General features: G+C 38.7%; 1 protein-coding gene across 5 annotated transcripts in view; it reads right to left on the minus strand.

Annotated features, from left to right (window-relative positions):
* Window positions 1–25798, minus strand: part of Dnm3 (dynamin 3) — a 626878-nt gene that overhangs the window by 412768 nt on the left and 188312 nt on the right. For all 5 annotated transcript variants that reach the window (XM_023710359.1, XM_023710362.1, XM_004626802.2 and 2 more), the window contains exons 5-10: window positions 17171–17269; window positions 16432–16592; window positions 11516–11658; window positions 8707–8842; window positions 6424–6491; window positions 1837–1975 (exon numbers count right to left, since the gene is read on the minus strand). In XM_023710359.1, the coding sequence (XP_023566127.1) occupies window positions 1837–1975; window positions 6424–6491; window positions 8707–8842; window positions 11516–11658; window positions 16432–16592; window positions 17171–17269 (746 nt within the window). The remainder of the gene's footprint in view (window positions 1–1836; window positions 1976–6423; window positions 6492–8706; window positions 8843–11515; window positions 11659–16431; window positions 16593–17170; window positions 17270–25798) is intronic.

A 25798-nucleotide genomic window follows, 5' to 3' on the forward strand; every position in this document is an offset into this window, starting at 1 on the left:
TTGTACAGCAATTAACCACTAAGAAGAATATATGCAGTGTATTATTTGTTGAAACTGTACTTTCGATTTGATTTGAAACTGTCTCATTGCTATATGTTTATCAATAAAACTTTGAAAAGAAAAAAAAATAGACGGAGGTTGTTCCAGAGTATAATGGAAAAGACAGTCTCAAGAGAAGGGAGAAAGAGTAGAAGCCACAGTATCTGGGAGCAAGCTGTATTATCCCATGCTGACTCCTGGCTTTCCAGTAAGCCTGATGAAATGGGAAATGATTTTTAAAAAAAAGAGAGAGAGAGATTCATACATACCATAAACTCCTTATATAACTTGAAACATAAATGTACACACATGTGTTGATCTTTTGATGTAGGACCAGGGCTTGTTCTATGCATATGGATCTGCTGATTAGAGTTATGCATCTTCTGTCTTACAAAAACCACATCCTTCTACTATTTTCAGTATTGCTTTATTTAAAGTGGAAAGAGAACCTGCACATGCTTGTGAAACAGTGTGAATGCAGAATCTATCTAGATTTGAATAACCCATGTCCTGCCCAGTACTTTGTTCTTTCCCATGTGCTGTCTTTTCCCTGTCCCTCAGCCCCTTATTCTAGTTTTTCTTGTTTTGGGAAAGAGAGACTAGGAGTTAAAGAGCTAGATAGAAGAGTAGGAAGAGCCCTAGAGAAGGGGTCAGGAGCTCTGGGACTGTACTTCCAGGTCCCAAGCAATGTTCACTCAGGCCTGTTCTTTTAGCACTCACATCTAGGAACTGAGCCTGAAGGCTACGTTTATACTCTACCCTTTTCCTTCACCTGAGATTTTCTTCCACAAGCAGGGACCAGTATTAATGTTCATTCTCTTTCAGTCTTTTTCTTCCAACTAGGTTTACAGGGAGCTACTCCAAATATAATATATAACAGAAATATATGTACTTTCCACAAATAGTACCAGTATCAACCAATGTCAGTGGTGTTAAACCAATTAATCCTAAACACATCACTAAATTTCTTCCACTTTCCAATACAGGTCATTCCTTCCATGTCCCTAGGAACTCAGTACAAATTTTCTGTACTCCTCAGTAAGGAGTCCCCCAGTTGGGAAATCCCTCCACCACCACTATACCACATAGACAGTCAGAGTAAAGGATACTGGTTGTTGCTAAAATGGGGATCTGTGGACTAGCCAGCATCCACTGAGCTTGTCCTGTGGTAAACCCATCTTTCCAAAGCCTTTACATTTTGGGCATCATCTTGTCAAGAGATCCCTGAAGTGGTGCTATCATCCAAAACTCATTTCACAGATCAACTCACAATACCAATAGGCCTCAGTGTGATGCCTGGGGTCACACACAAAGTACAAGACCCACAGTTTGAATCTAGGTAACTGGACCTCAGAAGCCATGCTCTTATCCTCTATACTGTATTGTCTCTTCTCAGAATACTCTGGCTCATGAAATCATTTATAATTTAGAAGAATTTTCTAAATAGTGATGATTTCCTTTACCTGCCAATTAACCTTATCCACACAATATAGAGGAAAAAAAATTAGCATAAGGCAGCCATCTCATGGTTCTAACACGATGTTTATCTGCTTAAGGCAACAAATCAAAAACCTAGCTTAATAAAATATGCTTATTTGAAATGGGGTGACAAAGGGAAATACACCAGCTCATCAGAAAAACAATTTCCATTCAGTACATGCCCTAATCCATCCCGCTGAACAAAGATACAACATCTATAACACAGCAAGAGGTTACAGAATAAGACTGATGAAAGGGGACAGGAAAAGAGGGACAAACCAAGGAGTCACTTGCTAAGAAATGAAATAATTTACTTACTTTTTTGGTACACTTCTTCACGGTGTTGATTAATTCTTGCATGACCAAATCTACGCTCTTCAAGGAAGGTCCTTTCAGCTTTACAATCTGTTTCTTGACTATTGCCTCAAATGCCATGTCTGGTGTAAACAACCCTGTCCTGAAGGTGAGAGAAAGCAGCTTACTACCTTTAGACGAGTGAATGGTATCCAGTCACTTTTAGGAAGTGTTTAAATTGGCATCCCATTTAAGTTATGCATATAACATACCAAGGATTAGAAGCTATGCAGCAATTTGTTCTATCCACAGTATCATTATAATAAATAGTTCTGTTTATTTGTTTGGTGGCATGAGTATTGAAACCAGGGCCTTCACACTGAGCTAAATCCCAGTCCTTCAATTTTTTTTTTTCAACTTTAGCATAGAGTCTTAACAAGCCGCCCAGGGTGGACTCAAATGTATGATCCTTCTGCCTCGGTGACTTGAGTAATTGGGATTACAAACATGTACCACCAATAGCCGGGCATAATAAGATGTCTAAATTCCCCACCTCCATGGGGAGACTAACATAACCTAGAAACAATGTCCATGAGCTCAGGATATAGATAGAATGCTGGAATCCTATGGGGGAAGCCCTGGGTTCAATTCCTCAGTACCACAAAAAAATGAAACCAAGCATAAAAACAATATCTAATGCGTTTTCATAATTTATAATTTGAGTTTTAACTGATACTTAACTATTTGTCTCATCTCACAGCTTCAAAGCAATAAAAAGAAATGCAGCTAGCTCCCCATGTCAGCTGTTTGCCTGTCAGTAGATTCAACCGACCGTTGGTTGAAAATATTCAAGGAAAAAAAATGCATCTATACTGAACATGTACAGATGGTTTTCTTATCATTATTGTCTAAACAATATAATAGAACCTGTATTTACATAGCACTTGCATAAAATAACATACTTTTAATATTAAAAGATGACTATAAATTATGAATTTATAAAAATAATAAGGGGCAGGGGTGATAGCTCAGTGGCAGAGGCGTCTGCCTGGCAAGCACAAGGTCCCGAGTTTAATCCCCAGTACTGCAAAAATAAATAGTTAAAAATTTAAAAAGAAGGTGGCTGGGGATATATCTCAGTGGTATAGCACCCACTTGGCAAGCTCAAGGTCCTGAATTCAAGTCCTCAGTACCAAAGTAAATAATAGTTGAAATAATACCTATCTTCCTTTTAATTGGAATTAATTTATATTGGTGTCTATTATGGTTTGTGTCTAGTTGTTTCTCCAAAGCCTCACGCAGTCACTGGGACAGGCTTCTAGAGTTTGTGATTAATCCATGATCCAGTGCTGGGATTATGGGTGTGAGTGCTATACCCAGCCTGAGGCAATAACTTGAATGCAATTTAAGGAAGACAGACTTTCTCTCTGTTGCCATTGTTGCCACTTCTCCTCCCTTCTGCTCTTACTGTTTTTTTGCTGCCATGAGCTGCTGCCCTCTGCCACATGCCATTATGCCTTGAAGCCAGCCGAGTACAGACTGAAACCTCCACTAACTATAAGCTAAATAAACCTTTCTTTCCTTAATTGTGAAGATCGAATATTTTGTCCCAGCAACAAGGAAAATGTAACTGAGACAGTATCATAACAATGCTTTTATCATGCTGAACAAGAACTCTGGGAAGCAGATATATTAAGTGCAGGATGTGTGTTTCATAAAAAGTGAAGAATTATTACTCAAAAGTAAACAAAATGTCAAAAGAGACAATCCACATAAGAGGACCTCTACTTCGTGCACTGCTTCCACTCATTCTGCCTGGTACTGACCATACTCACAGATGTCTAGGTTTAGTGATTTGCAACTTGATCCTTCTTGGTCCTAAACCTTCTCTCCTCTACTTTTCACTCTCATGTCTAGTTGTCCCCCCCCACCCCACCCCCGCCTCATGCAGTCACTGGGAAGGCTTCCAGACTTTGTGATCAATTCATGATCTAATGCAGGGATTGTGGGTGGGAGTGCTTACACCCACCCTGAGGTGAGTAATCTGCATACAATGCAGGGAAGGGAGAGAGGCTTGCTAGCTGCTGCTGCTGCAGCTGCTACTCTTCCTTTTGTTGTTTGCTGTTTTCTGCCCCCATGAGCTGCTGCCCTCTGCCATGTGCTACTCTGCCTTGGAGCCAGGTGAGTATGGACTAAAACCCCCACTAACTGTGAGCTAAATAAATCATTCCCCCCTAATTTTTGTTGTTGGGTATTTTGTGCCAGCAACGAGAGAAAAGTAACTAAAACACACTCCCTTACTTCTCTTCTTTAGCTACTCAATTCATAGGACTTGTTTTGGGAAATTTCTTTTGGGGAAACTTCCCTTCCATCAATTTTACTATTCCTGGGGCTGGTGAGATGGCTCAGTGGTCTAAAGCACCTACTTACAACAAGCTTGGCAAAGCACAGGGACCGCGGTTCAATCCCCCAGCACCACATGCCAGCCAGCCCCGCCCCCTGGTGGGCTGAGCTGGCCACACACAAACACACATACATACATACATAAATAAATAAATAAATAAATAAAAATTAAAAAAAAAACCGTTCTCAATTTTACTATTCCTTCTTGTCACTTACTAGGCATTCTGGACTCTTGGTTTTGACTAACATAATCAGACTATAATTATCATTTCTCTACTTTGAGTACAGAATAACATTCAAGTTATCTCCCCTGTCTGACCTTAATGGCCTCAATGATTAGCCATTAGTATGTCCCATACTCAGAGCATTGTACATTTCTTATCATCTCATAGGTAAATTAACCTTAGAATACTAACATCAACCAAACTCTTCTGTAGGTATACATACAAATCAGAAATCCACAATTCTGAATTACTAGACAATTATGTCCAGCAAAATGGTTCTCTGGTAAGCAAAGAACTCTGTTTGGTTGAGCTAAAGTACTTCATGGCCTCTCCAAAAAATGTGGCTCAGTCCCATTGCACTTCTTTGATAAAATTATACAAATACTAGGTCCGCCCAGATAAAGAGCAAAATAACATCTATGTGGAGTGTACTTCAGATTTGATGGAGAAGAGCTAGAGTAAGAAACATAGAAATCCTGTTAACAGTATGACAAAATTATTGGATTTGATTTTAGATATTTTACCCCTTTCACTTTGTAAACTCCCATTTCCACATACTATCTGAAGCTTGGGAGCAAAATGTCTATTTGTAAGTGACAGGTGATTCTATCACAATTCCTTTGGAAAATTACCTGCCACATGCATACTCAGTGTCAAGCTTTGTCCTCTCAGAGTCTGATCCCAACGTGGTCTCAATTTGGCCCTGTGGCAGAAGCTGAGCAACAGCTGACCACAGACAGGGCATATGGCTTTCAGAAGAGGAACTTTATCAACTAAGTTGCCCTACCTTTAACTCAGGACACTTCTAATTAACATGTACTCCTTAAGTTATGTCTAGAAACCTGTCCAAGAACTCAAGAAATGTTTTTAAAATATTTTTTATGATAGCTGTTTACAGAAAGTATTCTGAACTCGATTTTGTATTATCCATAAAATCCATGTGCTGAAATTCTACCAATGTGATTGTTGAAAAGCTGAGACCTCTAGAAGAAAATTCGGTCATAAGAGGGAAGCCCTCACAAGTAGGATCTGCTCCTTTCTAAGAAGAGGTAGATATCTAACCAGCTTTCTGTCTGCCATGTAAGGATAAAATGAAAGCCAGAAGTCTACAGACTGGACAGGTTCTCACCAGAACCCAGCCATCCTGGCAACCTAAAGTTGGCCTCCAGAAGTAGGAGAAATAAACTTTTATTGCTTATAAATCACCCATACTATGGTAATTTGTTATAGCAGGCTGAAAAGACTAAGCTAGAAAATCATTTAGAATGATCTCACACTAAACAGCAGGAAATTGAGGCACCTGTCTGCCCAGCCCACCCTCCTAGCTCATGCCCTTCCTCTCCTACCTACATTCCTTATACTGAACAAAATGCAGAACCCCAGCTTTATGAATACCTGCTACACTTCTCCACAGCTGTGTCTCAACTCACTTTTCTTGCATCCTCCAACCTCTACAACCCCAACTTTGTTCACTCATTGCATCTTCACCCACTCCTACACGTGCACGCACACACGTATATAGCACACAGCACAGCACACGTTGGCTTGCTGCACTCCTCCTATACAAAGATAAGCTGCAATCCAACAGCAGCCTTTATTACTCTTTCTCAATCTTGCCCAACTCTGGTCAAAATTAATCTGTCCTTCTTCTGTGTAAATAATGATTATTTACAAGTCAGTCCTGTCTCATTAAATTGTAAAGCTTTGGAAAACAGGGTCCTGCTTGTCTTTGAATCTCTTACTGTGCAGAGTACAGGCTGTGAGTACAGAAAGCATTCCACTTTTTTTTTCACTAAAAAAAGAACCTATGACAACATAGGAAATTACCACTACACCCAAACTAATCCTACGATTTCCTATATCTGACACCCACCTCTTTCACTCTTCTATTCAGAAGATGAAAAGGCAACTTTACCAGTCATTTATAAACATTCATTTGCTTGTGATAGCTTGGACAGAAGACAAAAAAATGTGAAGAACTTGCCTGATACCATGTATGTTTTTGATTGCATAGCTTATTTCTCTTCGCAGTTCTTTCTCATTGAACTCCATCTGCAAATGCAAAATGAGCCATGGTTATGACACTGAATTCCTTTGATATAGTAATATTGTTGAATATTATAGAATGAGAGGAACTTGACTCAGTTGTTAATAAATGGATACTCATGGCTCTCCTAAGCTAAACCCAGATGGTCAAAACATCTGTTTATATAAAGTTCAAGGCAACATAGAACACTAAGGATTTCTGGGAATTGTAGAGCAACAGATTTTAACTCTGATATGTATAAGCAGTTCTGTGTATAAAGAACTCCTTCTGGGCATGAATCTAGCCATTCACTTGAAATATAGAATTATTTCTTTGCTGCATAGAGTAAATTTGACGTGGATGCATAGATGTCAGTGTCACCTGATACGCAATTGCAGTACAGCTGTCCTGAGAGTAATAGTAGCTATGTTTTCTCCCTGGCCATTTTAACCCTAAATTCAAAGCATCCTTATAAAAGGAAATTAATAATATTCCATCAAGCCAATACAGGGTAGATAATTGTTTAAATATTTCCCAGAAGTCCTAGGTACCATACAGCTACTTGGAAATAGCATCAAAGTATCATGGAGCATGGTCCTGGAAGGGACATCTAGAGAACCCCTGGTTCTGTTCTGACTCAGACCCAGCCTCTCCTGCCTCTGTTTCTCCATTGCCCTCCTGAAGCTTGATCCTCTACAACAGTGACTTGGAGTCTCACAGCCCAGAGCCTTAATCATTCCTGGCGATCTGACCCACCACACACCTCCCCCGCCTCTTAAAGCTTCACCAGCCACCATCTTTCCAGATGCAGCTCAGCAGCCTGACTCCTTAAGAACTTGGCCTCAGATTCATGTTTGTGGCCTGTGTTTCCATAGCACTCTGTGCTGAAGTTTATCACTTTACTTAGCACATTTTAATAAGGCTATCTATTTACCCATCTGCTTCCCACACCATGACATCAGCATCCACATCTCTGTATGTGAGGAAAATAGCAGACTCTAAAACTGTGTAACAGCTTTACCCAGCATTTCATACTTAGCAAACCCAAAACAGAACTCTTGATTCACATCTCCACACTAACCCAGATTTTCCTCAGTTTCCCTCATCTGATGGGTACCATCACACAGCTGTGAAAATCAAAATCTTGGGAATCATCTAGAAGCTTCTGTTTTCCAGCCACCCCCATCCATCTAACTCCTATCAACCTTATTTCTAAAATTCCATCTCATTTATCTTCCTCAATACTGCCTCATGAGGTCATTTCTGTTTACTAGGAAGCTAATGAAAATTTATGCTTCAGAGTTTCTCTCTTGCAAAAGACCTTGTCCAAGAATCTGTGCCTGTGTTTACAATTTCATATTCTTTATCTTCGAGGAAGCTTCCAAGATTGTAGAAGCCTTAGGTTTCACATACAGTGATTCTACTTCTGGTCTGGCCTTACTGTTTTCCTTGCCCTCCTTGTCTCTTGCCCCTTTTCAATCTAGTAGGTACAGTGTTCAAGATCCTCAATCAAATTAGATCACATCCCTCTTTAAATCTTTCTGCAACTGCTCATTGTTAAATGTCAACACCTCATTCTAACCCAGAGATTCCTGATGATCTGTATACCTCTTTCATTCCTCTGGATTCACCTTCCTCCTCTTCTTCATCAGTCTGCAGAAACCATATCCATGCCCACTTTCCATATTCATTGCTGTGGTAGGACTTCACCTACAGGTGCTCCTCCTTTGAACAACCCTCTTTCCCCAGACCTTTACATAGCTGACCACTTCATGCTGTTCTGTTATAATTCCAGGGCCCCTTGTTCAGACAGCACTTGTCTGAATAGCCCATTAAAAGTGGCTCTCACCTCATATTATACTAGCAATACTTTCCCTTACATTGTCTATTAATTTCCCATCTTTCCCCACTAGACAAATCAAGGCATCTATTTTAATCACTGGCACCCAGAACTGTGGCACATGGTAGGTGCTCAAAAACTATTTACACATTAATTAGACAATACATAAACGTTATAGAAAACTCTTACTTTAAATGATTTGAGATGTTATTAAATCTTATTAAATAAAATCAGAAATGAAAATATTTCTCTCCTGAATTTCATTACCCAAGTTTAAAGCTTGTTCAAAGAACTGTCTAGTCCCACAGCACACACATGACACTATATCAAGGGATTTATAAAACAAAATTTGAAAATGAAGGAGAATGAAAGAGGAAAAAAAAATGACGTTCGGTACAGACCTTCACTATTTCAAAAGGAAAACGCTCGTGGAAAATGCGATTGATTTTAGCACCACCTGAGAGCTCCAGGGTATCTACTTGATCTCCCGACCCTTCAATTCTCTTCTCAAAGTCCACAGCAAATTGCTGAACCATCCTATGGTGTGAATGAGAAGTAAATTCAAGTTAACATTGCAGAGCTTTGCATTTCTTATTTTATTTTTCTATATTATTCTCTTTAAATCCTTTTCTAGTGTTCTTAGTGGCACCTACTGGTTGAGCTAACGCTACTTCTTGCTCAGTTCCCTAAATTTCATTATGTGAAATGCCCACTTATGATTTTAGATATATAACTAGTGTAAATAGCTTAAATTTTTTTTCTTTAAATGAATTTTGAGCCAAGCATGCAGGTGAATGACTGCAGTCCCAGTATTTGCATGGGTAAAGCAGGAAGATTGCCATGAGTTCAAGGTCATCCTGAGTTACCACTGAGTTTAAGAGCAACCTGAATTACATGGAGACCCTATTTGGAAAAGAAGAGCTCTGACCATTTGGTTTCAAGTATGAAATGATATTTAAAGAACACCTCAGAGAAAAATTAAAGTCATATAATAAAATGTAAGTAAGTAGTCACATGCACCTCCTCTCCTGTGATGTCACACTTTCCCAGCATCCCACCTGCTCCACTTGAATTCTCCTACTTCAGGAGCTACTCTTCCTCCCTCAGTACTTCAGGTCCCATCTCTCCTCCTTGTCCTAAATGTTTGCCCTAGATAGTCTCAAGGATGGTCACATCTTCCAGGGTTATCAAGAAGCCACAGCTTCTCTGGACCTTCATTTCCAACAATTTTGGGAAGCAATTGACCCAGGTGCCCAGCTGTCTACTGGAGTTTTATTTTCTATTTGCTGCCTTGAGCTCAGCATATCTGAAACATTAACTACTCTCACTCCCAAGACAGTTAAATCTTACATTCCCAGAATGCAGAACAGGGAATCTCTGAAAGTCTTATATTCCCCCATCCCATATTTCACTCTACTTCCTTTCCATCCCTCAGGCAAAAATCATTTCTGCTTCACCCCCTCTCTCTACCTATTTCAGCCCTCAGGATCTGCTGCAAATGTTTTAAAACACCAGAATGGTATAATAGAGCATATGCCTTGAAACACTTGAAAATTTGGAGAACTCATCTCCAGGTACTCTTTCCCCTGCACTCTGCATGTCACCTGGCCCACCCAATGACCTAAAAACCAGATGCACCAAAATTTACACTGTTCTCTTAGCCTCCTCCTTCCATTTGACAAACTCGCCTTATATTTCTGGTCTCAAGTACACTTTTCCTTGTTAGTTCATGCCATTTTTCACACATCACTGCTTCCTTGTATGAACTCCTAACACTTTATATTCAGTGGAAATAGTACTCACAGATGCTGAAACAATTACTCATATATCTACATTCACAGACTCTAACCTGACTTTTGAAGACAAAAATGTTATGTACTGTTGAGCCTTTGGAAGACATTCTAGGACTCGACTATGAATTGAGTACATAAAGAGATTGGAGGGAAAAAAAGAGGCAGCAGAGAGGCAGAAATGAAAGGAACAGGGCAGAAGAGATAGGGCCGTAGAAAGAAGCTGAATCAGCTCTTTTCAAGTCACTAATACAGCTGTGAAAAATTCTGAAATCTGAGTCCCAAGAAGTCACAGAGACACAACTATCTTTGCATTCCAGTTTCAGTGGATGTTATGATAACAACCTAGGGCCTAAAGAGAAACAGCTTTCCTTTCTCTGCAACTTGAAGAGTTTTTACAAGAGCTTTACAAAAACCAAGGAAACTAGGAATTACATTGAATAGAAATTTTTACCTTAGCATGATCTTATAGCTTTTAAATGAAGAAATATAAGATGATTCATTTAAGTTGTTATTTAAAGGATTATGGTGCCATAGGAGGTATCGGATATTGTCTTTAGAGAGATACCTTGGGCAGGAGTCCTTCAGTTTAGAGGAACCGGATGGAATTTGAAGCATGGGGATAAAGGGATAGATAAATCCAATGGGGGTCAAGGGAGAGAATAGAGATAAAACATGATGTGTTGGTAAGTCTCTAACAACTCTGCCATCTCACATAATTCAGACAGAAATCTACAAACCCAAGGATAAGACAAGAGATGCAGGAACAAGAGATGCTTGTAGGTTTCCTAGTCTGCACTGTTAAAGTTTACGATTGTTACCAAAAATGAAAAAAAGAAAAATAAAAGAAAATGTGGCCTTATTTTCTAAACTACCACTGGGAAAATGCACATAGATAAATTGCGTGAAATAATTGAAATAAAAAGGTAATAAGGACAAGAAATACCTACAAAAACATTGATAAAATTCAGATGAGACTTACATCTGTATTCACTCACTTCTAAAACTAAAGACAGGACCATGGAGATGGCTCAGTAGAATAAGCATTTGCCTGGCAAGTGCAAGGACCTGAGTTCAATCCTTGGTACCACAAAATTAATTAATTATTAATTAATTAATTAAAATAAAACTAAGGACAAAAATTAACTTTGTTGAACACTATGAATTTTACTCACTGACTAAACCCAATTTTAACACAAATAAATTAGGCATAGAACTTCAGAATAGGTTAAGTTTATAAAAATAAGAACAAAAAATTCTGTAGGACAATACAAAAATTCAAGGATTACTGACCAGTACAGAGAAATTTCCATTTCCTTGCTGCTTTTATCAAGCCTAGAAAACAACCTGACTTACAGGTTACCACAACAGCAAACTGGAGAAATCAGCTTAAAGTGGAAAGAAGAGAAAAGTAACCTACTGCAAAAGGGCTTTGGTCTTCCTAGTGGGGTCTTCTGGTTTGAAGTTTTTGTAGGCTTCCACTTCATGTTCTATGGACAGCAATTGCCCCTGCAGTTTGTTCCTGAAGTTTGGCAGGGTATCTCGAATGTGGTTGGTGAGTTGCTAAATAAAACAAAATGGTACAGCAGACTAAAGATTAACTCATGAGACAAAAGTCAGACTTTGCTGTTTTCCTAATTATTAATAATCTTAGATATATACAGAGAGACATTGACATAGATATATAGATATGTTAAGGGGATTATTTAAGTAATAAAGAGCACCCTTTTTTTTCACTGCCCATTGGGAGCTGCTCAAAATTCCTTCAATTATAAAACTCACCAGAGTTGTTTTTTTTTCTTTTAATGTCCTAGAATTCACTGTGAAAATGCAGCCATTGTCACCATGAAGCTGCCCAACAACACTGCAGCATGGGCTGGCTTGCCAAATCACCTACCATGTAGAAAGTAGCTTTAGCTAGAATTTGGTAGGAATGAAGGAAACCAAGAGCTGTAGGTAGTGTCTGACATTTCTGAGGGCAAATGGACTGCCCCATCTCTGGAGCTCAAGCAGTCTAAGGTGCCAAAGGCACTGGCTAGCTGCTAATTTCCTCTGCCCCCTGCAACACAGCCAGGGACTTCCTCTTTGCTCTACCTCTAGGCCTCAGTCCAACTCTGGCTAGTCACTGGCTGCTGCCTTCAAGGGGATCAACCTAAAACTTTCATGACCAAAAAAGGGAAGCTTTCTTTGCTACTGACATCTCTACCTGGCCGTGTGCTTGGCATCTCCTCTGAGATTAGCAGGCATCCTCAGGTCAATATACTGAAAACTCCTCTAAAATACTGCCTAACAGTACATGATTCATTAAAACCAAAGCTGAGTATAACCCCAGGTTAATCAGCTCTCTGCCTTATGTTCTACCCAGTGCATGTAAAGAAAAATATGAATTAAAAGAAAAAATGGTAGTTTTGTTAAAATGCTTGAGTAATAAAATGAGAATGAAAACAAAGAGATAGCATAAACTTCATAAAAATACAAGAAAAAGAATTTGAAAGAACATATCCAAGGGCCAGCCAAATAGCTCAGTAGATTAAAGCTCCTGCAAGCAGGTGCAGGGGCCTGGGTTCAATCCTCCAGCCTGCTGTGTCAGCCCCACTCCCAGGGCACGCTAAGACAGCAATTGAGACTGGGCATGGTGGCACATGCCTGTAATCCCAGCTCTTGGGAGGCTGTAAACAGTCGGATCACTACAAGTCCTGTCCAGTAGTGAGACCCTAAATACCCTGTAGACCCTTCCCTAATTTTAAAAAAAAAGAGAAAACATATCCAGACTGATAGGAAATTATTTTAAATTATCTTTATGTGTATCTGCAATTCCCTCAATAAATCTATTCAATACATTCATAGTTAAATTTTCACTAGTCCTTGACTATAGTATTTGTCCCGCCTATTGGAGTGGGCTGTTGTGTTGTTCTTGTGGCTATCAGAACAAAAATGGTAGAATGGAGCAGACTACATTACTAGTAGCAATGTCACAAGAGCTAAGGACCCAAAGATGAAAATAATAGCAAATCTGATAAGCCAGCCAATTTCCATGTCAGGTGATATAAAAGCACTTGGTTTCCATTTTTTGCTTCTCATATATCTCAACAGTGAAGCAAACTGTGGTCCCTTCTTGGTCTTGTAAAATACTTTTTTCCTTGGTTTCATAATCTCAGCTTCTCTAATTTTTCTCCTGGCCATTCTGGACATAACTGTCTCCATCTCCTCTGATAGTTCATTATCCTCACCAGACTGGTAATATTGAGATTTCTCAAACATGGTATTAGGCCTCTTTGTTTATTCCCTGTACTCTCTTAAGGTAATCTTGTCACATCCAGGGCTTCAGTGAACATCCAAATTCATGGCCTCTAAAACATTATCTCCAAACAGGGCTTTTTATCTCTCCTCTGAGTACACATATTTGACCACTTTCTTGACTCCTCCTCTTAGATATGTCAATAACATCTCAGCCTCAACATGTCCCAAGTCAAATAAATAATTATTATAGTTTGGATCTAGAGACCCTCTTCCAAAAAAAGGCCCATACTTTGAGGTCTTGGCTCCCAGCCTGTGGTGCCTTGGGAAAGTGGTGGAACACTATGAGACAAAGCCTAACGGAAGAAAATAAGGTCACCTAAGTCATGATTTTAATAGCACTACTAGGACCCTGACCCCTTTTCTCTCTTTACTTCCTGACCACCATGAGGTGAGCAGACTTCACTGCCACCTCCCATTATGATGTGATATGCTGCAACAGGCTCAAAGATACAACATAAAGGAAGTGAAGTTATGGGGGGTGAAAATCTAGGAGGGGTATTAGAATTCCAAGTATTTCTCTCTTTCTTTGCTCTCTTCTTTCTTATGACTTCCCACCATGAGAGTTTATATGACCAAAGGTCCAAAGCAAAAAGCCTAAGAACCATACACAGAAGCCATGAGCCAAAATAAATCTCTCTTCTTTATAAGTTGTTTGAGGTATTTTTGTCACAGAGTTGAAATAGTTCAAGTATACTGCCACAGTGACAATGATCCTCCCCTAGTGGTTCTCCATCTACTTCATAAAAACTTGGAAATGAGGAGCTGGCCAGATAGCTCAGCAGACTAAAGTGCCTGCTTAGGCAGATGTAAGGACCAGGATTCAATCCCCAGCATGCTGTGCTGGCCCCACCCCAGGGCATACTGATCCTGATTGAGAATGGGTGTGGTAGTGCACACCTGTAATCCCAGCTCTTGGGAGGGTGAAAACAGGAGAATCACTATGAGTCCAATCTGTATAGTGAGACCATGTAGACCCTATACTAAGTACATTTTTTTAAAAACTTGGAAATGTGGAATTTCCCCACACCACCCACCAGTTCTAATCTACCACCAAGTTTTCAATTCTCCTAAATATTTTTCAAACATACTGGGCTTTTTCATCTCTAGTACCAGTATCGGAGACTAAGCCATCATAATTTTTATTTTCAATCTTAACTGGCTTTCCTAGTTTTATTCCTAACAGGTCTGCAGTTAATCTCCCTGTGTGTTATACCATATTTTCTGTTAAATCACATATCTGATCATGTTATCTTCCTTCCCAAATCTCTTAAATGACTCCCAATGACTAATCCTTAATTTGGCCTCCAAACTTTACAGGACCCACCCACTGTCTACATCTCCATGCTCATCTCTTACAACTCACCCCCTCTTCCTCTGCCTTCAAGGTACAATGGCATTTCTTTCATTTCCTCAAAAATGCCATGTCTTCTTCTATTTTTTTCCCATGGAAACTGTCCTTTAGGGTTAGAGGTATTGGTGCACATTGAATTAGAAAATAAAGTTTTTGTATTTCAAACATAATACGAAGACTAAAGACACAATGGTGATTATCCAGGAAAGACCATATCGTCCATAAAAAAATCAATTTTCAGTCAATCACAACCCAGTTATATCATAACTTAGTGAGCACCTGTAATAATTAATAGTCAATCATTTTCTTCTTTCTAACCAAATTAGTGAGTTTTCTGAGGGTTTTTTTTTTCAGAATATTTGCACTTTTCCTAGACCAGTACAGGTGTTCAAGCAGAAATCTAAAATGTTTTATCAGTCCTGAGTATATTGGTAGAATATTATGGTTCTTGGATGGCAAACTGGTGTTACATCTCTAAAATACTTCATATTTTTAAAATGATACAACCTAGAGCTGCCTCATAGTTTGCAAACACTGTTTATCCTTAACTTAAAGGAACCCTTCTACATTATTGATGGAAATGTAAACTGGTACAACCACTTCAGAAATCAGTATGGAGAGTCTTCAAAGCTAAAAATAGAAATTCCATTTGACCCAGCTATACCTCTCCTGGGTAGCTTCTTGAAAGAGTTAAAGTCATCATATTATAGTAATATACCCATGTCTTTAATTTCAAAGTACAAACCTTATAGTAGCCTCCATTGCACCATCCAAAATAAAACTATACCACTGCTTTTTAGTTTCCTAAGTGTCTCCAGTTGTTTTCCCTAAATGGTTCAAATACAGTATTATTTACTATGACAGCCTCTGTTGATATCTTCAAAGTGCTACATCAGAATGTTCAATAACTATCTGATCAACTGACTATCTTAAAAGACAGGAATTAATGCATAATTTATAATTTGTGAAGCAACCTACTCATCATATAAAGTCAATTGTAATAAAAACTGAAGAAAAGAGCCCTGTACTCAATGACAGTGACATCTGTCATGACACTTTAACTCCAACAGGGGAAAAAATACATGTCACCAAGTAACTGTATTGAAGTTTTGTGGGAAAACTGTGTGTGGTACAAGGAGGAGAGTAGGTAGGAGGCCAACTGAATTCTATTGATTTTAGAGAAATGGGTTACGTTAGATTGGTGAATATCCATGACTGCTTTATCAGGGTTTGTTGTTTTGAAGAGTATAAATAAACAAATCCATCTTAAAAAAAAAAAAACAAAACAAAAATTTGTAATAGTCTAACCTAATTACAACTTGGTATTTCAAAACTAGATGCCCAGGTATCACATTTTCAGAGCTACATACATCTAACTTCTAAAGATAACTATATATTGTGAGTGAGTGCATTTTCAAAAGTATATTCCTATTCACTGGTCCTACAGAAGTATGTATTTCTGCTTAGAGCACTGTCCTAAAAACTGTTTAGGTGAATTCAGTCCACTAAGAGTAATAGTGTGACTCTAAGGATTCCCACTCACTTTTAAAAATTCCTGTCATTTCATCTGAATATAAGTTTGAATTTATGTAAATTTTGGAAATACGAATTTAAAAATAAGAAATGAGAATTGCAATCGTCAACAGATTGCGTAACTGTTCTTGTTGCATAAGAAACACTTTTACCTGATTGAGGACCTTCTGCAGGTGTGGGGTGCCCATGCGATCAGCAATGTGTCTGTAGGCAGGGTGAGAAAGGAAAAACTTCCTTTCTGCCAGCATGGCTGCTTTAATGTCCTTCTTCCCATCTATGTCCTTCTGGCTCCTGTTCACTACCCCTACATAACCTGTAATGAGACAAAGGACTTTACATACCTTTAGTCACTTTTCCTAGGGAGACTTCAAGGTTCTTGAAAAGATCAAATAAAGAAAGCAAGATTACTTGTAAAGCATGAAGAGTGGATCATTTCATAAAACACAACCTGAGACATCAGTATTCAAAATGCTCCTGACCTGTCTAATAATAATTTTTGGTACCAACAAAATAATGTTGCTCACTTTGAAAAGCTTTATGCATTTTAAGAAAGTATGTCTCTTATCAGTTGTGTCATGTAACAGGTAAATAATTATCACATTTCAAACAGAAGAATATATATTTATATAGTGTCTAATGAATATTTATAACCTCTCTTCAAACCCTTTCCTTTTCCTGTTTTTTTTAAATTCCTGTTATTTTAAGAATAGTTCTCCTTTTAGATCATTTTAAACACACCATTTGGGAATACTGTGCCATTCTATTAAAAGTATAGCTAATAAATTCAATCTTCACAACAGAGGATGCATTAAAACCATGCAACTCAGTGGTTTTCCAGGTGTTTCTCTGCATATTATCAAAGAAAATTCTGTATAGAGTACAGTACATTACCCCTGCGAAGAGGCAGCAACTTGTTCTCTAGAACATCCCTGGCATCTGTTCCTTCGTCCATAAGATCCAATTTGGTGATCACTCCAATGGTCCTCAGACCTGCATCATAAACAAACACAGCAAGTACATTTTTGGAAAGCTAACAAATTTTAGAGATCATGTATTTCAATGGTGAATATAAACCTCATATTCCTAGTCCTTTTCCTGCTCCTTTCTAGCTTGCTTTGCTTCTAATCTACTGTCATCCAGGTCTGGGGAATTTCTATGGGAAAAAGAAGAGAACTGCGAAATCACCTAGCCATAAAGTAACTCCCCATCCCAAGAAAAAAAAACAAGTAACTCTATTACAAAAACACTTCTAAATGCAGCCACATATAGCTTAATCAGAAATATAGGTTTTGAGAAGTGTGTCATTAGGAGATTTCATCACAATGCAAAGATCATACCACGCACTTGAACAAAATTATTTGGTATATATCAATCTCTCAAAGTGGCCTCTTGCAAATGCAAGATGTATGAGACAACATTTTGTGTGTGTGTGTGTGTGTGTGTGTGTGTGTGTGTGTGTGTTCCAGGGAAGGGTCTACAGGGTATTCAGGGTCTCTCTACTAGATATAGTGATCCGCCTCTTGCCAGCCTTCCAAGAGCTGGGATTACAGGCACGTGCCACCATGCCCAGTCTCAAATCCTGTCTCAGCACGTCCCAGGGGGTGGGGCCAGAACAGCAGGCCCAGGGATTGAACCCCTATATCCTGTGCCTGTTTGCAGGCACTTTACTCTGCTAAGCTATTTGGCCCGTCCTCAACATTTTTTTTTATAAAGAAGAAAAATACATTCAAATTCAGTACTTAACAGTATAGTCTAGGCTGGGCAAACACTTGGGATCCCACTCCTTCAAAGGCTGAGGCAAGAGGATAGCAAGTTGGAAGACAGCCTGGACAACTTGGTGAGATTCTGTCTCACAATTTAAAAATATCAACTGGGCTGAGGATATAGTTCAGTGGTGGTATCCATGGGTATGATCCCTGGCGCTAAAAAAATAATTCATTAATTAACAAACAAACCACTAGCCATCATTTATTATCATTAGTAACCATCATATATTGTACATAACAGGTATTATACTTTTATACCCCTGGCAGTACAGTAGGTTTGTTTAATATCAGCACCCCCAAAACATAGAAGTAATTCATTGCACTACAATGTTATGATGGCTGTGGTGTCACAGGCAACAGGTCCACTTTGGCTCCATCATGATCTTATTGGATTGCTGTTACATATATGCACTGTATCTTGACCCAGTGTGATTATTCAACACACAACTATGAGTTTAATTTTGAACCCTATATGAATGTAAACTAACTTTCCTCCAAGTACTCCACCTAATATAGAAGCATTATTTTATATATTATTAAAAGGAAATAAAGAAGTACAGTGTACATTAGCCACTGATTATAATATATCATAAGCCAAGGAGAATTACTGATCCAGTTCAGAGTACTTAAAATGAACAAACAAATAAATAAATCAGTTATAGAATAGTACCATCATCAAAACTAAGCTTCCAGGTCTCACAGCATTTGCTGATTCTTAGAAAATGAAATACAATGTAATGAAAAGAAGACTAAACCAAGAATTGTGAACCTTGGTTTCAACCCTGAAGACAAGCCACTAAAAACTAGGTCTCAATTTTCTTCCTCTGCAAAACAAAGATTTAGAGACTGTGAACTCTAAGGTTCACCGTAAGTGAGCAACAGTAAGCAAATGATGTGAGAACCTAAATATTTTATGTAGCACATTAAATATACAGCATTTGTCCTTAATTTGTTTATGAAGTTGATAATACTTGTTCAGTAGTTGATGCTGTTAAGTATTTCTTTAGATGTCCAGTTACACCTGGTTACTTGAATATAGATTATCTTTGTCTGAAACTATTCCAAACTAATAATGGCTAAAATCTATTAAGCCAGCTATGGTTTGAAATGGTTAGTATATCTCAAATATTCTAACTCTAAAAAATAATATAGCTACAAATTTTTTGAATATGAAGAAACAAAGCACAATGAGATTAAATTTGCCCAAATCATATAGTCATATATAGATGATGAACCCAGGCACTCTAGAGCCCAAATTTATAACCAATATGCTCCTCACAGAAAACAAATGAATACATCAAAAAGCTTAAACCAAGTAAATCAAGAATGAAAGAAAACTACAGGAAAAAAAAATTAAAAATGGAGATCCACAAGGATGAAGTCTAACTAACAGATTAGAAAAAGTACAAAGCTGAATTCAAGAAAATCAATAATATAAGAATCCAAGAAGTGAGGTAATTTATATTAAAGCATCTCAGAAAGATTCGGATCTGAGAAATAATCTCTCTGAATATAACGGAGAAGGGTGGTAACAGCCGAGGCTGAAGACAGGAGCGCTGGATGAAAGCAATCAGATTTTCTTTGCTAACATAGCTGGACCTGTGGTTTGTCCTTCCTGATAGAACTGTACAGGTCTGTGTTCTTGGAAGGACTGAGCTAGAAAACCTCTACATTCAAGGGCATGCAACCTTGGGGGGTCAGGTATGGAAAGAGACTAATTAAATTTCAACATACTGGACAGTATAATCCTCACCCCAGCCAGTTCCCTGCTCTAACTTTAAGCACTTGCTGACAGACAGCTAGATTCCCACTATCCCTTTACCTCTTCCGAGAAAGACATTGTGAGAGCTTTGTCTAGGGAGAGTCTGCATTCCAAGAGTAAAACATGGATGCTGACAAATTTAGAGGAACCCAAATTTTGAAAATCCAACAAATTGCCCTGTTGTGTAGTCTACTACTTAGTAAGTCCAGCACAGTCACATAGTGGTTTTGACCATCCAACCTCCTGTTAATACTTTATATATAACTATAAGTGATAAACACATATTTTGTCTGAGACCAAAGTAAACCCTGAAAAATAGGAGAAAGGAAAGATAATGCAAAATATGAAAGAAAACCTTATTACTTTATTAATATCCTTAAAGAAAATGTCATTGTATGCATGAAACAGGAACAAAATGCCATAAAAGATACACCCAGATACCCTAAAGGGCCTAAAAAGTAAAATACATGAAGAGAAAATATTAGTAGACTAGTGGGAAAATCAAATGAAGGAACCCTTCCAGAAGACAAAAGAGAAGTAATAGAAAGGGAAAGAACATTTTTGAAAGCTAAGAAATTACCACGAAGATCCAATATCTGAATAATTGATATTGCAGAGAAAGAGGACCAAACAGAAACAATTAGAAAGTAGAGAGCCTATTTAAAGAAACGACTTGCAAAGTGAAAGGTAAGACTTTATAAACTGGATGAACTCAGCAAGTGCCCATCACAAAATGAAACATGCACACAAACTTAGTTTTAAAACACTAGGATCAGTTTTAAAACAGACAAAAGATCCTTCAAAGTTCCTACATAAATTTTTTAAAGTCACATAAAAAGTCGTGGAAATTTCTGTGGTCTCAGAATTTCCAACAGAAAAGTGAAAACCCAAGTAAGAGCATGTTTTCAAAAATTCAAAAGAAAATAATTTCTAAGCTGGAGTTCTACACTATCAATAAATGTGACCATGGAAAAAGATACTTTCAAACTTGCAAAATTCCCAAATATTTTACTCTCCCCTTCTCTTTGTCTTAGACAGCTATTAAAGGGTTAGTTCCATAGAACAAGAGAGAAAACTAACCACGAAGTCCAGGAAACATAGATACAACCAAGGAAAAAAAGAAAATTTTCGGGCTGGAGAGATGGTTCAGTGGTCTAAAGCACCTACTTAGAACAAGCTTAGCAAAAGCATCCGCGGTTCAATCCCCCAGCACCACATGCCAGCCAGCCCTGCCCCCTGGTGGGCTGAGCTGGCCTCTCTCTCTCTCTCTCTCTCTCTCTCTCTCTCTCTCTCTCAAATAAATAAATAAATAAATTTAAAAAAAGAAAATTTTCAGGATGGCATAGATCCTAGAACAGAGCCGTAAAGGTAGCAATAAATATCCATTGGAGTGAGAGCAGGTGACTCTCAAGAGATATTTGCACACATATACCCACACAAATTATAGTAATAGAATCCTATTACCTTACATTTTTAAAGATCTTGAGATCTATCTAACTGTTGATAAAGAATGAATGACAGGGCTGGCGAGATAGCTCAGCGGTCTAAAGCACCTGCTTAGGCAAGCTTAGGCAGGCGCAGGGGACCACAGCTCAGTCCCTGGAACCACATGCCACGCCAGCCCTGCCCTCAGGGTGGACTGAGCTGGCCAAAAAAAAAAAAAAAAAAAAAAAAGAATTAATGACAAACAGACAGAGGCACAGACAGGCAGAAAGGGAGACAATAGTCAAACTCAAAGAAGACAGTATAATGTAAGACGAGGAAACTTAATAACTTATCACATGATTCAATTGTGAATAACATTTCCAGAATTATAAAAATTCACACATCAAAATATGATTATGCCAACACATTGGAATGGGTGACGAGAAGTGTGTACATGCGTGTACATTAGAAGGTCAAATGAGAATATATAAAACTAAAATCAAAATAAAATATGAAAACTACAATGAACAGTATATTACATAGAAACATGGAACCAATTATCAAAAGAAACAGCTATGGGATTAAAAGTAGCTGCCTCTTTGAATCAGTGATAGGGAGCTATGGATGAGCAAGGCACTGAATTTTTATTAACAGCCTATGAGGCTGATTCAAAAACAGATATAGATATATAGATATAGATATTATATAACCCATATATAGATGTACCTTTAAGAAAAATAAAAGTTGATTGTAAAAGTATTTTCATTACTAATACCTTATTTCTGAATAGGTAGCCAAGTCCACACTTAGCACTACATCAGAAATGGCAAGCAGAAGGTGCTGGGGAGATAACTCGGTGGTCTAAGCACCTGCCTGGCAAGTGCAAGGACTCAGGTTCAGTCCCCAGTACCACATGCTGTGGGGGCCCCAGAACCCCAGAAACCCCAGGCATGCTATGCATGCCATTCCGGCCCAGTTGGCCCCAAAATCGGGTGTGGTGGCCCATGCCTGTAATCCCAGCCCTGGGGAGACTGAGACAGGAGAAGCACTATAAGTTCGAGCCATCCAGCAAGACCCTGAACCAGATAAATAAAAGACTTTTCTAAAAAAGAAAAGAAACGGCAAGGGGAACCATTTTCCTTTTCACAAATACACAACCTTAAAATAATCAATGAACTCCTGCTGCCAGACTCAATACCTGCACAGATGGATCTCAAAAATCTATTTTCAGAAGAGATTTCAAAGGTTTTAAAAGAAATCACCAGGAAACTTAAAGACCTGGATAAAATAGAGCACATTGTTCAACTTGATTATATGCCAACTTCATTAAGGACACAAAATAAAAACCATATGAGATGGGTACTATTATTTTCTCAATTATATATATGAAGAAAAGTGAAAGTTGGACAAGAAAACTATACTACAAAAAGTTATGAGGACTAAAGTGCCTGTGTAGGCAGGTGCAGGGATCAGGGTTCAATCCCTGGTGTGCCATGCCAGCCCCACCCCTGGGGCATGCTGAGAGGGAGAATGAGACTGGGCATGGTGGTATGTGCCTGTAATCCCAGTGCTTGGGAGGCTGAAAACAGGAAGATCACTACAAGTCTGATCTGTGTAGTGAGACCCTGTAGACCCTATACTAAAATACATACAAAAAAATAAAATAAAAAGTCTATTATGATCATTGGTCATTTGAGAAATGCAAACTAAAATGACACTGAGATTCCATCACACCCCAGAAAGAATGGCTAATATCAAGAAGTCAACTAATAACAAATGCTGGAGGTACTGTGGAGAAAAAGGAACCCTTCTGCACTGTTGGTGGGAGTGCAGACTGGTACAACCACTATGGAAATTAGTGTGGCAATTGCTTCAAAAGCTAAGATTGGAGACCCCATTCAAGCCAGCTATTCCCCTCCCAGGTATTCAGAAGAACTGAAAACCTCACACCACAGAGACATATGTGCACCATGTTTATAGCAGCACAATTTGTTATAGCCAAATCCTGGAAACAACCCAGATGTCCATCAACATCTGAAGAATGGATAAGGAAGATGTGATATTTTTACACAATGGAGTTTTACTCAGCTATAAAACAGGATAAATTTGAGCCTTTTGTCAGTAAATGGATGTAACACTATCCTCTCAGGCGTATACTGCCTGTCTTCCCAGGCCTTCTTCTGAAACCTTTCTGATGTTCACTTAAGAACATACTCTTAAGTGAAATAAATCAGACCCACATGTGCGAACATCATTTGCCTCCTTAGTGTGAGTACTTGAAAGAGAAAAATGGAATCTGCAGGGTACAATAGACACTGGTAAGAGGGAATGAAGTTATTCAAAAGGAAAGAGTTACTGACTTGAGGAGAAGGACAGGAGAGGGAGTTGGGGAAAGAAATTTATCTATGTATGTAAGCAGAATGGTTTGGACAGTTGTGCTGTGCATTTCTGCTTGTCTATTGAAAGAAGCAGTTAATGCTTTAATTTGTTTTGTCTCCTTTTCTCACTTGTTTCTCCTTTTTGTCTTCTCAATTTCTTATACATTTCTTTTTTTCTTTCTTCTTCCAATTTTACATGCATATATTTGCTAATATGAATAACTCATTGGAAGACAACACTATGTATTCCAACAAATACTGTGAAACTCATATTACTTTGATAAGTAAAAATCCATATCACTTGTAATTTTTTTGTTTTAATTCTAATTTGTACTCTCTTTAAAAAATTAAAAATTAAAATAATAAATCTGTTTAGATGTCTCCCCAAACCTCAGGCAGTCATAGATGAGGCTTGTTCAGAGGTCACTGGATTTAGAGTGACACTAGAATTAAGGGTGTGAGTGCTACCTTCCCTAAGGAGCCTGGGTGAGATATGAGGGAAAGAAGGAGCTGTGGTCATCCCTTGTTGCTTAGCTACTTTATGCCCACCATAAAGTGTTTCTCTCCTGGGATATCATCCTGTCTTAGAGCTAGCAGATTATGAACTGAAAATTCTACAAACTGTGAAATAAACCTTTCCTCCCTTAACTTTGTATGCCGGGTGTTTTGTCTCAGCAATGAGAGAAGGAACTAAGACAGAATTTGGTACCAGAGAGGTGAGTCACTGTTGTGGCTGCACCTGACCATGTGGTTTAGGGGCCTTTGGAACTAGCTTGTGAGAAGAAGAGTTAAGAAAGGCTTGGAGATGCCAGTTGAAAAAGTAGAAGTGGGATACCTGAGGCTGTACTGGATGGGAGCTCGGAAGACTAGAAGGATAAGAGAATCGTTGTCAGTAAAGACCAAGCTCAGGAAGTTTCTGCTGGGAAAAAGGAATGCACTGGGTTTTGGATTCCAGATGATGTGTGTTATGGCTTAGCAGAAAATGTCTACACTTTATTCATGTCCAGACATGTTGCCTGAGACTGAGATTAAGGGTGGCAGGCTAATTAATCTTGCAGAAGAAGTTTTTAAAGGTAAAATTTTATGCCCATCCTTGTTTTCCTCAGATGATCCACATTCCTGGATTCTCCAACCTTCTGAGAGAAGGTTCTGCGGTCTCTACTGTCCTTTTGCTTTGATGCTCACAGCTGTAAACACTGCCCTCTCAGGGGTATACTACCTTGCTGCCCAGACCTTCTTCTGAAACCTTCTGATGCTGTAATTTTTGCATTCTGCATGCACCTCAAATCAGCCTCATATGGATGATGCCAAGGTCTACCACCAGCTGGAGCAGTAGCCAGGCTTCCCTCTTTCTTGGTTGCAGGAACTGAATGCCAGCGAGCCAAATCCTGATGCACCACTTTCCTAGCTGCTGCTATTCTGGAACATGGTGCTCTGGGGCTGCATTCTTAAAGCGGACATTTTCACTTTTGCACCTCTGAGGCTGCAAAGGCTGGAGTCCTGTTGGTTCTCACATTGTCCTCAGGCCATATTTTCTATCATCTTTTCCTCAAGCGCTTGACTTCTTTTGCTGGTATTTTCAGTAGCCGTCACTGCCTTAACATTTTACTACTTTATTTTTTTTTTTTTTTCTTTTTCTGTATTCAGGACAGGGGCTACAGGATCTCACTAGGTAGATTAGACTCATAGTGATCCACCTGTGTTCAGCCTCCCAAGAGCTGGGATTGCAGGCACAAGCCACCACACCCAGTCTCAACTGCCTTCTCAGCGGGCCCCTGGGGCAGGGCCGGCACTGCAGGCTGGGTATTGAACCCTGGCCACTGCATCTGCCTAAGCAGAAAACTTCTATTTGTAAAGGACTTAAAGGTAAGTCCTTCAGGTTCACATCTTGCCACAGATTGTCTCAGGTGCTACATGTGGAACTACAGGAACTATATTAATATTTGCCCACTGGATTTTAGGCTGTTTTCATCCTATTCCTTTGTACCTCTCTATTTGTACCTTTTAGAATGGTAATGTTCATCTGGTGACATTGAATGTTGAAAGCATTTTTTTTTTTTTTTCATTTATACAGGGATCACAACTAAGAGTTTGCTTTCAATCTCAGAGACTTTGGACTTGGACTTTTCAGCCATGCTGAAACTGTTAGGAGTTTGGCAACATTTGATGATGGACTAAATGTCTTCTG

Source organism: Octodon degus, unplaced genomic scaffold (assembly GCF_000260255.1).
Source record: "Octodon degus isolate 3935 unplaced genomic scaffold, OctDeg1.0 scaffold00017, whole genome shotgun sequence".
NCBI classification, from domain to species: Eukaryota; Metazoa; Chordata; class Mammalia; order Rodentia; family Octodontidae; genus Octodon; species Octodon degus.